The sequence below is a fragment of the Rhineura floridana genome, chromosome 19, assembly GCF_030035675.1.
Source record: "Rhineura floridana isolate rRhiFlo1 chromosome 19, rRhiFlo1.hap2, whole genome shotgun sequence".
NCBI lineage: Eukaryota > Metazoa > Chordata > Lepidosauria > Squamata > Rhineuridae > Rhineura > Rhineura floridana.
Window position 1 is genome coordinate 7,153,286 of NC_084498.1, and position 12,551 is coordinate 7,165,836.

At 48.4% G+C, this 12,551-nt stretch overlaps 1 protein-coding gene across 4 annotated transcripts in view; it reads right to left on the reverse strand.

Annotated features, from left to right (window-relative positions):
* Positions 1-12,136, reverse strand: part of LOC133373444 (calcium release-activated calcium channel protein 1) — a 29,026-nt gene extending 16,890 nt beyond the window's left edge. The window contains exon 1 of one of the 4 annotated variants that reach the window (XM_061603197.1): positions 11,643-12,136. In XM_061603197.1, coding sequence (XP_061459181.1) covers positions 11,643-11,756 — 114 coding nt within the window. In that variant the 5' untranslated portion in view covers positions 11,757-12,136. The other 3 variants (XM_061603198.1, XM_061603199.1, XM_061603200.1) reach the window with 3 other exon arrangements.
* Positions 12,137-12,551: the final 415 nt, after the last annotated feature.

The following is a 12,551-nucleotide window of genomic DNA, read 5'->3' on the forward strand; positions in this document are numbered from 1 at the left end:
TCCAGCTCTAGAATTCTATGATTCAATGAATCACATTTGGTTGCTTAAAAAAACATTTCATATTTTCTTGGAGGCAGGAAGAACAGAGGGGTGGGTGGAGACAGCACACATCCTTTGTTACATAAAATCACCTCATGCTGTTTCCATGCTGTATTAACAGCCAAAGCTAAGCAGCAAACAACTTTTCCTCTAACAAGGGAAGGCGCCCTTGCCAATGACTCCAGCTCATTTCCTTGTGACACAATGCAGCATTATACACTTCCACATGCCAGTTGGCGTAATGTGCCCTCCCAGTGCACAGTTTCAGCTGACAGGGAAGAAAATGTTTCTTAAGAACGCTCTCGGATAGAAGAGTTTGCTTGTGCCTTGGACAAAAGCCAGTGTCACTTCATTTTGGCGAGGAGGTAGGGGGTTGGCTCTGACACACTTATCATAAGTGTGCCCTCCGGGAACCAGAGACCATTTCCAATCATGAACAATAATTGGCTGCGCAGCGTGAAAAGCACCGGAAATTGAAGCCTCCCCAAACCGAAGCAGGTAGATGAGCTGATAAGGAGAGCCTTCCATCGTTTCCCAGTTTCAAAAGGAGCTGCACTGAACAACCCGGCATGCCATTTGGTGATCTGGAAGAATCCACACAGATCTAATTTCCAGCAATTGGATAACTCTGCACTCCAAAGAATGAGGGTTCTAGGCTGGCGAAAGCTGGTTTAAGCCAATGGTCTTCAACTGGTAAGCAATGACTCTCTACCGCAAGGTTGAGGAGCCTATCCAGCCCACTAGTCCTCTTCATTTGGCGCATGAAGACATTGGGGCCAAGCCACGCTCACCTGCCTTACACCAGGCTTTATATATGATTTCAGGTGTGGAGTGGGTAATGATGCACCTGGTCCAAAGTGACCTGAGCGGTGCTATGCAACCCCCCAAATCAGCTGACATTATTGTGAAATCAGGGTGACTGACAGGTGGGCGGCCCTGCCCAACCATCAAACTTGGCCCATAATGGGAGGGGTGAGGTAAGGATTTGGCCTGCTGGCCAGATCTAGCTCCTCAGCCCCGCTCTAACAGGTCGTGGCCCAATCTAAGGTGAATTGCAATGGCAACACTGCCGCCATACAAACATATGGTAAGAAAAATTAAGTTCCCAAACACGTGTTGGGGTTAAAGGTCTGTCTAGGTTTGAAAAGGATGAAGGCTGCTGGTCTAGGTCAAGGAAAACCAAAGCGTGGATTGCTACTTGATCTATCTTGGATTCCTGCCCTGAGCAGGGGGTTGCCCTTACAGGCACCTTTCAACTCTACAGTTCTGCTATTCTCTGATAATCTTGACCCAAGCTCTGCTTGGACGGAGAGCAGAGTTGCAATGCTACAAATGATTTAAATCAGGAGAGGAATAGCAGGGGTGGCCAATGTTATTGGCCTTCCAAACCCCATCGGCACCAGCCAGCGTGGCCACTGGTCAGGGAGGATGGGAGTTGTAGTTCAGCCATATATGGAGGGCACCACATCTCGGCTACTCCTGAACTAAAGCTTTAGTTGATTCAATCGATCAATGGGTCCAACAAGTCTTGTTTTCCCAAGGATCTTTCAATGCTGCGTTGTTACTATGTCAGGAGATGAAAAAATATTCAAGGCCACTTCTGTTTCCAATGAGTGGCTGCTTTAGTGTCTTAAAATGAACGGTCTCTCGCACTTCCTTCTACAGCTCAAAAAAACCAAACCCCAAAAAGCCCCAAGACCAAGATTTTTGGTATGGATGTTTAAATTTAAACCGATTGACTAAACAATTATTCGGTCAAAGGCAATTAGCTAAGAAACGTCTTTGAAACCAGTTATGGCTCTAAGATTGAGGCCTTTACTTGGAAACAAGAAGCTTAGGATGTTTTGCTGAAGATCACTGACAATAAAGTTAGCTGGAAGCCAGAGGTACATTACAGATAATTCTTGCCCTTTCGCTCCTGCCGCAGAACTCAAGAACAAGCCAACATCCTGGTGTTAATGGTTAAAGTGCTCCCTGGGGTCCCCAGGCCTTCAAAGCCACCTCAGAGGCCTTTCACTGGGTGCCCTTCTTGTCATCGAAGGCAACTCAAGTGACAGCCAGGCACAGGATCGGCCCTACCACTGGGCACACTGAGGCAATCCATTCAGGCAGTAAATTTTGGGTGCCTGCTTTTTCATGACATCACAGCTTGCCAGATCCACTTTTGTTTTTACTAGAACTCCAAAGTCCATCAATCAGAGCCAGATGCAAAAGACAATTAACAGTTAGAAATGAAAACCAGGGTGTCTCTGGGCGCATTCTGAGCCTAGGAATTGGTTTACAGGACTAGAACTGAACTGAACTGAGCTTGCAGCTTTTCCTTTCAGGCAAAAGTCCACTCCTGGTTCACCTTCTCCATTTTGGTGGGAAAAAACTCATTTTGTTGTTGCTATGATTAAACCATGGAGAGTCAGAAGCCCTTGCCAATGTTCAGTGCTTCTTTCTTTTACGATGGAACTTGCTTACACCTCAATTTTTCCTAGCCCATAGCAGCTATTTTGTGCTGGCACCCACGGCACTTTTATCAAGATACAGGTACCGGCACTTTGTTTTTTACCACCCCCATCCCGAAAGCGCTGCCAATATTACTGCAAATCACCAAGATATACACCGGTAGATCCTGAACTACCCTTTGTGCTTCCCTGCACGAGAACATCACTTAAGTAAGGGGGGAGGGAAACATCAACTTAGACAGAGTCTGAATCCACTCGCTGCTTTGCCTTCTCTTAAATAAGCATCCTGGAAACTGCCCTCCTGCAACACTTGGAACGAAGGGCTTTTTAAATGACTGCACAGCTGTGAAATTAAACTGCTTCGCTCCAGAAGCCGCACATGGCTCTCAGTTACGGTTCCCGGGGCAACACAAGTCACCCGTCAATCAAGCGGCTGTCAGCCTTCCCCAAAGACCCTTGAACAGCCACAACCTGTTTTTAGCTGTTGAAGAACAGCTGACATTTATCTGGCCATCAGCTACGCAGAAGAGGCCATGCTGCGAAACAGCACTGTCTCCTTTTGTTTCCTCGTGGTTTTGAGAGCTGCAATACCAAAATAAATAAATAGATCACAATTCAAACTTTTTTTTTTAAAAAAGCTATAGTTTATAAACTGAAAAAGGGGGCCAAGAGCTGCCAATATTTTTTCACCTTTCAAGATGGCTTGCAAGATGAGAAGATTAACAATTAACAAGCCACAGTGACCCACAAGACTACTTTTTGGGGCTTCTACTCAAGGAAGCTTAGGAAACCGAGTCAGACCATCGGTCTGTCTAGCTCAGTATTGTCTACACTGACTGGCAGCAGCTCTCCGGTATTTCAGGCAGGGAGTCCCTCCCCACCCTATCCAGAGATGCTGGGGATTGAAGCCGGGACCTTCTGCATGCAAAGCAAGGCACTCTACCACCGGGTGAAAGCCCTTCCCCATTAAAAAAAAAAGGAATTGGGCAATAGGTGCAGTGAGTGAACTACGCCTTACATGGCAGATGAAATATGAATTCATTACTGACATCACCTGCACTACAGCTATTCTAAGGTGGATGTCGATGTGGGTTTTCGGGGGGGGGTGAATCCAGTGCAAATCAGGGTAAAACGCATAGAATCATTTGTGCTGGAAATTTTTCAGTTGGCATTTAAGGGTTTCCTGATGCCCTCGAGCAGGAACAGGAACCTCAGACTTGGGGGTGGGTTTCAAGCACGGCCAAGCCTCCCTTTCTAGCCCTTGGAATTCTCCCTGTGCCACACCCTTCGCCAGCCCTCCTCCTTGCCTGGCTGATGGGTTTTTAAACTGTGATAATGCTTCCCGCTTGCCCGGATGAAAGATGGCAAGGTGCTTCTGGGAGGGCAGAAAAAATCCTGACTTCTGCCTGGGTGGAATGTAGCAGGCGCTCCACCCACTAGGCCTCTGGCACCACCCACCACTACGACCAGTAACAGCAAGCAAAGCGAAAGCTCTGAAATTTGAAATTGCCAAGCTTGTCTAATACTGTATTGGCAACTGCATCTCATTCACTGCTACTAATGAACTTAGGAAAAAGGAATGTATTATCCACGTAGGGATGACTTTGAAGAGGGTCTAGAAACTGGAAGAGACAGATTGCTCACTGCAGCAAGATGGCCTGAGCAAATGACACCAATCCTGGCAGGACTGCACTGGCTACCAATTCAAAGTGCTGGTCTTGACCTAGAAAGCCTTATACAGCTCAGGACCCCCAATCCCTCAAGGACCGCTTCTCCCCATATGAACCAACCTGGACCCTGTGTTCAGCATTGGAGGCCCTTCTTTGTGCGGCCCCTCCGAGGGAGGTGTGGAAGGTGGCAAAACGAGAGCAGGCCTTCTCAGTGGTGGCCCCCCATTTATAGAACACTCTGCTCAGGAGGCATGCCTGGTATCATGATCATCTATTTTTAGACACCAGACAAAAACTTTTCTCTTCTCCCAGGCATTTGGTTCCTAATTTTGGAGGGCTTTTGGACAGCTCTTGATGTTGTAGCCTCTTCTAGGGAGGTGGGTTGTTCCACCACTGTTATATACGTGTTTTTAACTTTATTATTTATTTTAGTTATTAGATTTATATCCTGTCCCTTCTCACAGTAGGAGCCCAGGGCAGCAAAACGTTTTATGCTAGTTTCAACTTTTTTGTTGATTGTAAGTTGCTTTGGGTTAGAAAAGTGACTAACAAATTTAATAAATGAATAAATAAGCAAAAGTTTTCTGCAGAAAAATAAATTACTGGAAAACTTTCCACCCCACATCACTGCGGGTGCATCCCCAGAAATGGGGAAGCTGCGAGTCAGAGATCTAACTAAAATAGCGTACTGACTTTGTGGCATATATGAGATTTGAAGAGTTCACCCTCTCAGCTACTACGCCACACCAAGTTGACTCCAGTGGGGCTTGTTCCCAAGGCTCTAGGCCCAAATCTTACAACTCTAAAGAATGTTTAATTTCAGGAACAACAAACTAAACTCAAAGTATCAACCAGTATTACTTTTTGCTCTCACTGCTTTCGTGCTAGAGGTTTGTCTGGAACAGCTGCAGGCAGTACCCAATTCGTCCTGGTTTTGTCTGTTTTCCTTTCCTAACCACACAAATGAATGCTGAGAGACTACTATGCCTTAGATCAGCACTGCAAAATAGCAAATGACTTTGTCTGCCTCACGTCCTACTTTTTGGAGTTCTTTGAAGAGAGCTCTGGTCTACTGCAAGATCACCAGCACAAGCATTGGACGGAATATATGCTAAGGCCCCAGTTCAAATTCTGCCTAGGCAAGCCTTCATGAACCTGGTGCACTCCAGATGTTTTGGACTATGACTCCCATCAGCCCTGGCCATGAACTGATTTCGTAGACCTAGGCTAGGCCTGCCTCTTTTCCTCAGCTTCTGCAAAAGGAGGGCAACGCTAATGCGAGGGTAACTTGCAAGGATCACTGAAGTAATGGACAGCAAATGCTTTGAAAACTATGGGCACATTTGCATGGCACGATAAAATCAGCGTTGCCGGTCAACTGTTAACAATCAGCATGCTGCTGCATACAACCTGATTTTTCCCACTTTGCTCCTCTCCTGGAACCAACCACAAAACTGCAGTTAAGCTTGTCTTCTTGTCATGCCCAAACCTGGAATACCGGTTTGTTGCTTCTTAATAAGCCAAGATTGGTGGCCAGCCTTATACCAGAGTTTGCTGTAGGCTTTCGAATCCTGGCACTTTTGGAGGCAACAAACCCAGACTGGATGTCATGGGAAGCTAAGGCCAATTGTGGCTGTATGGCTTCTTTCTCATGCAGGAAAAATGGAAATAGACTGCCTTCAAGTCATTCCGACTTATGGCGACCCTAGGAATAGGGTTTTCATGGTAAGCGGTATTCAGAGGGGGTTTACCATTGCCTTCCTCTGAGGCTGAGAGGCAGTGACTGGCCCAAGGTCACCCAGTGAGCTTCATGGCTGTGTGTGGATTCGAACCCTGTTCTCCCAGGTCGTAGTCCAACACCTTAACCACTACACCACACTGGCTCATTCAGGGGGAGGCACAAAGCAGGAGGGATGGGGCTGTGTGGACTAGCAGTCTGTTCATGGCAAACCATGGTAAGCTGGTGAGCTTGGCTTACTGTGATGGGCGAGTGCCATCATCATAAAAATTTGATGTAAATATCCATTTAAATGACGACTTAAGAGACGTCAGGCCTGTACAGACAATTATACAAGACTATTAATAAAATTAACCAGCATAAATTTGCACACAAAAAAAGCAATTGTTCTAAACAACTCTCCGCATTTAGGCGATGGGTGTACAGATTCCAGCAGGCATCCACCATAAGGCGACACATTGAGCTTCTCTGTCTCATGAGATGGAATGAATGTTTCTTCCTTAGTTGGCCTTGCCCTCTGCAGTTTCAATTACCACTTGTGTTAAAATGTCAATGTCTGCTGCCCATTTCATATAAGGCATCTCCTCAAATGTAACAAGATATTTACACACACACCCTTCCCACTGGCTTAATTCAGCCTTTGCCAGATGTTTTGGACTACAACTATACGTCCGTGCTGGCTGGGGTTGATAGGAGTTGCAGTCGGAAACCTCTGGAGGGCACCAAGTTGGTAAAGGCTGGCTTAACTCATGCTTTGTCTTTTTCACTTCTTTGCAATGAATGGTCTAGCAAAGCTTGAGAATTCAAGAGCCAACACAAAAGTGATAGCTCTCTGGGAGGACACCAGACACCCCCAAGGTCCTCTGCTATTGGCCACCCAGAGTGAAATTATGCAAGGAGCTCAGAGTGTTCACACTTTCACTGATACCAAAGCGACATGACACAACAGAGTTGAGGATGGGAGAATTCTGTCCAGGGATTCAGTAATTAGCCATCCACTCATGATTCCAGCTACTATGCCCCTTTGGTACAAAACAGCCTTGGAACCAACTTCATAAAAATTCCTAGCCCGTCAGAAGTCTTTCTAGCTTCTCAGTTCAAGCACAACTCTGTTAGCTATTTGTGCAACAGGCAACAATGGCCTAAAGAAAAGAAACCAACAGCGCAATCCTAAGCACATCAACTCAAAAGTACGTCCTACTGAATTCATTGGGGTTTACTCACAGATAAATGGGGTTATGGTTGCAGCTGGGAGCTGAGCAGATCTGGTTAGGATTGTGCTATTAGTTACAAAAGTTACAGGGGGGGGAGATTCTGACTTGCCACAGGGGTTCAAAGTGGTTAACACAAATTAAGTTATGAAAAGAGAGTTTTAATGATATATCTATGTAATAATGTGGATACAGTCACATTAATACATCCCATTTGTATCAATTCCATTTGGAATGATCTCTTTTCTTGTTTAGACAGCAAATTTATTGTTTTTGCCTGGTCCTTTGCTTACTGAAAAGGATGCTTGTTCTATTGCTTTATATTTATTTTATTTGGACTGAATTTTAGCAGTTTTCTTAGGTTTCACTGAAGTTGATTTAATCTTTATGGTAGGGAGCCTTAGGGCCATTGTGGTGGAAAAGCTGAATGGAAATGCTTTAAATAAAGCAACATAAATGCCACTAGATCCAACGCCTCATGGTTAGGGTTGGCTGGGTGATGATTTAACGCAATGGCTTACCCAAGTCACTCTCAGTTTTTCCAGCATTCACCAAGTACAACACGCCACATGGCTAAGAAGAAATAGTTTTGTAAAGAAGGGTGTGTGGCTGTTCACCCATCATCCTGAGGGCTTATATAAACACTTTTGTGCATTTTACACCTTCATTTTACACCACAGGGTGCAATGCGCCCAGGCCAGAGGATTAATCATATCATCTCACCAGAATCTTTTAACTATATAAATACAAATCTGGCACTGGCTCTGTTGCAGGTGCCACACAACCCTCATTCCACACTTGTAAGAAAGCATTCTTTTAGTGCAGCACCACCTACACTTTGGAACTCCTTGCTAATTGACATCAGGCAGGCGCCCTTGTGGTATTCTTTTTGGCGCCTGCTCAGAACATTCTGTTTAGGCAAGCTATCCAGACACACAGAAGCTGATGTGTTTTAATCTCTTTTTAGTTTAGCGCCGCTTTTAAACTCTTTTTAGTTTAGTGCCATTTTAATGGACTTGTAAAATGTTTTAAATTACTTGTTTAATTTTTTTATTGAACATTTTAATATTTCTTGTAAACCGCTTAGATTTTTTGCTCTTTTTTCAGTCAAGTGGGATATAAATTTTGTTAACTAAACAAATAAAACTAAGTATCCCCACCAGGGTAGTAAGTTAGCATTTACACAGACTTTCTCCCTGCAAACCAAAGGAACTTCACCTACAATACAATGCACGCTGCAGGCCACGCATGCAGAGCACAACCACCAATTTCGGTACTAGATTCTTGCCCCTCTTGGCTTATAAAAGCTAGCAGGGATGGAACAGTTGGCTGGGCCAGGGAAGTGATAAACGCCTCTTTACGAGAGGGAGTGGTCCCTGGTTGTCTGAAGGAGGCGGCAGTAAGACCACTCCTGAAAAAACCTTCCTTGGACATAGAAAATTTCAACAGCTACAGACCAGTAGTGAATGTTCCATTCCTGGGCAAGATCCTGGAATGAGTGGTTGCTGGCCAACTCCAGGTGCTATTGGATGAAACTGATTATCTAGATCCATTTCAATCGGGTTTCAGGCCCGGATTCGGCACTGAGACAGCCTTGGTCGCCCTGTATGATGACCTATGTCGGGAGAGGGGCAGAGGGAGTGTAACTCTGCTGATTCTCCTTGATCTCTCAGCGGCTTTTGATACCATCGACCATGGTATCCTTCTGGAGAGGCTCGCGGAGTTGGGAGTTGGAGGCACTGCTTGGGAGTAGTTCCGCTCCTACTTGGCAGGTCATCTCCAGAAGGTAGTGCTTGGGGAACATTGCTCGACACCGTGGGACCTCCAATATGGAGTCCCGCAGGGATCGGTTCTGTCCCCCATGCTTTTCAACATCTACATGAAGCCGTTGGGTGCGGTCATCAGGAGTTTTGGAGTGTGTTGTCATCAGTACGCTGATGACACGCAGCTCTACTTCTCCTTTTCATCTTCTTCAGGTGAGGCTGTCAATGTGCTGAACCACTGCCTGGCCGCGATAATGGACTGGATGGGAGCTAACAAACTGAGGCTCAATCCAGACAAGACTGAGATGCTGCTTGTGGATGGTTTCTCTGACCAGGTGGTGGATATTTACCCTGTCCTGGATGGGGTTACACTCCCCCTAAAGGAGCAGGTTCGTAGTCTGGGAGTTTTCTTAGATCCTTCCCTGTCACTTGAGGCTCAAGTGGCCTCAGTGGCTCGAAACGCGTTCTACCAACTTCGGTTGGTAGCCCAGCTACGTCCCTACCTGAGCAGAGGGGACCTTACATCAGTTGTACATGCTCTGGTAACCTCGCGATTAGACTACTGCAATGCGCTCTACATTGGGCTGCCTTTGAAGACAGTTCGGAAGCTACAGCTTGTCCAAAATGCGGTGGCCAGATTAATAACGAGAACCAAGCGGTCGGAACACATAACACCTGTTCTGGCTCGCTTACATTGGCTGCCAATATGCTTCCGGGCCAGATTCAAAGTGTTGGTTTTAACCTATAAAGCCCTATACGGCGCGGGACCACAATACCTGTCGGAACGCCTCTCCCGATATGAACCTGCCCAGACACTGCGCTCTACATCGAAGGCCCTCCTCCGAGTCCCGACTCACAGAGAGGCTCGGAGGGTGGTGACAAGAACTAGGGCCTTCTCAGTGGTGGCCCCCGAACTCTGGAATAGTCCCCGTTGAGGTGTGTACGGCGCCGACGCTGCTGTCTTTTCGGCGCCAGCTTAAAACCTGCCTCTTTTCTATGGCGTTTTAAATTAAATTTTAAAAAATTATGTAATCTGATTTTTGCACTTTATACGTTTTTGTAATATTTATTATGCACTTTTTATGAGATGTATTTTGTATTTTCTGTTGTACACCGCCAAGAGAGCTATTGCTAGTCGGGCGGTATAAAAATCTAATAAATAAATAAAATAAATAAATAAATTCAGAAATTCACAGCATAAGTTACAAAGGATTATGCCTATTATTTAGCATAGGAAACATATAAAGCTGCCTTATGCCAAGTCAGACATTTGGCCCATCTAGATCAGTGTTGTCAATACTGACTGACAGCAGCGATCCAGGGTTTCAGACAGGACTGGATTTGAACCCGGGGCTTTCTGCAGATGCTCTGCCACTGAGCTATGGCCCCTCCCCAAAACACCTTCCCTCATTATGACAGGCGGGGCGAGTATGCGGATGACGTGTCCACTTTGAGGGCTGTGGGTAGCGGTGCCAGCATGAGCTGGTCTCAGACCAACACTGCCCCCCCAAAACTGGCAACTGATCACTTATATGGAAGGAAAGCTTAGGGGTGCCCTAAATCTTCCTCTCTGCTCCAGGAGAGCATCATTAAGGACCAACCTCATTCCTATTCCTATTTGAACTCCTCCCTCCTGGGTTTCGCTTTTTGCTTGCACTTACCTGCAAATGGAGAGAGCCAGTGTGGTGTAGTGGTTAGAGTGCTGGACTACGACCTGGGAGACCAGGGTTCAAATCCCCACACAGCCATGAAGCTCACTGGGTGACCTTGGGCATCTCAGCCTCAGAGGGCGACAATGGTAAACCCCCTTTGAATACTGTTTACCCTGGAAACTCTATTCATAGGGTCGCCATGAGTCAGAATAGATTTGAAGGCAGTCCATTCATTCAGGTGCAAAGGGCAGAGCGATCCCATGCCTGTTGACTCAGAAGGCTACGTTTGGTGGAGTTTACTCCCATGTAAACGTGCACAGCTTGGCAGCCCAAGTGCTGAGAACTAGCATAGATCAACAGACTTTAGGATAACGGATGGAGGTTAATGTTCACATGCCCTCATTTATTATCCAAGCTCCGTTAACTTCTAGGTCATCTGCTTTGACTACTGAAGGTCCTGTCCCCGCTGTCTCCAGGTAGGGATGGGAGAGAACTCACCGTGACACCCTGGAGAGTTCCTTGACGGACCTGGTCTGACCCCGGTGTAAGGCAGCGCCGAAGAACGCCAGCGCTAATGAGCTTAGCGAACGCGCAAGTGAGAGCTTGCACACGTTCTGAAGTTTAGGAAGGAGACGATTTCACAGGGAGCGAACCTGGGCCGACGTGGCACAATGTCATGATCCATTAACACCCCCTGTCCCACCCCCATCCCCAACTCCTCAGTTCTTGCTCCTTACAACAACGCTGCCAGGTAGGCCACGCAGGATCTCCCAAGGGATGGGAGGAAGGGCTGAGACTGAGAGACTCAGGCTGCAATCCAATACACACTTACCTGGGAGTAAGTCCCATGGAAGCAGATGGAACTTACTTCTGAGTAGAGGCATGTTGGATTGCAGCCTTAGCGGGGCTTGCCGAAGGTGCCCGACTGCCTTCCCGGCTTCACCACTTCCTTCGCCTGCACCGCTGACGCGCCAGGCTGAGCCTGACCCGGAGAGGAGCATTCACACGTTCGGGGTGGTGGTGGCTGGGGGAGGCAGGGACGACTTCCAGGAGGAAACGGCTCGCCCTCGGAGGAGCGCCTCCAGGCGAGGAAAGGAGGAGGGGGGGAGCGCTCACCATGGCGAAGCCGGAGAGCAGCGCCGAGGTGCGGCTGGAGGCTTTCAGCTTGGCCCGGCTGAGGTAGAGCTTCCGCCAGGACAGCGCCTGCATGGAGTGTTCGTTGAGGCTCATAGCGAGCTCCGTCGGGGCGCGGCGCGCAACAGGGGCTCCCGCCCGGGGCCTCGCCCTCGCCTGCCTGCCTGGTCGTCGTCTTGGCGGCACAGCCGCGAGCAGGCTCCCCGCCGCGCCTCAGCAGCCCCCCATGGCGCCGGGCTTGGGGCGGCTCCGTCCGTCGGTCCCAAGTCGCTGCGCTCCGGCCGCCTCTCTACAGCGCCGCCACCGCCGCCTTCCTCCGGGGCTGGGCCAAGACCGGATACGGCCCGCTGCAGCCAAGTTCCCCTTCTAGGCCCTTCCTGCGCCGCCGCCGCCGGGTGGCTGCCTCGCCCGCCCCACGGAAGACGTCGAGCCTGCGCCGGGGAGACTTTGACGCCCCGAGGAGCGCCGCGGTAGCGCGCTGGAGGGTTAGGCTCAGGCCAGACGGGGAAAGCGTTGCTGGCGCCGACCCAAGGGAGGGAGCTCTGCCTTCCCGTTTCCCGCAGGGCCTCCGGAAAGCACCGCACAGGCAGGGCAGGAAAGGCCCAGCCCTCGCCCCGGCGTTTGGCATCGGCGGCCGGCACGGTACAATAGACTGCGGCTGTGCGTGGAAGTTTCATTCGGACATCGTGCCTAGGAACAACACAGTCGCAGCGCTGGTGGATCGGACCCGTCTAGCCCAGGGTTGGGGAACTTGTGGCTTTACAGATGCTGTTGGGACTGCCGTTAACCTCCGCCAGCGGTTGGGGATGTTGGTGCAGTAGCATAGTGGCAAATTCAGTAGTGCAGGGTCCCTTCATGTTACACACAGCCTCCCCTCCTTTTTTTGCTGCT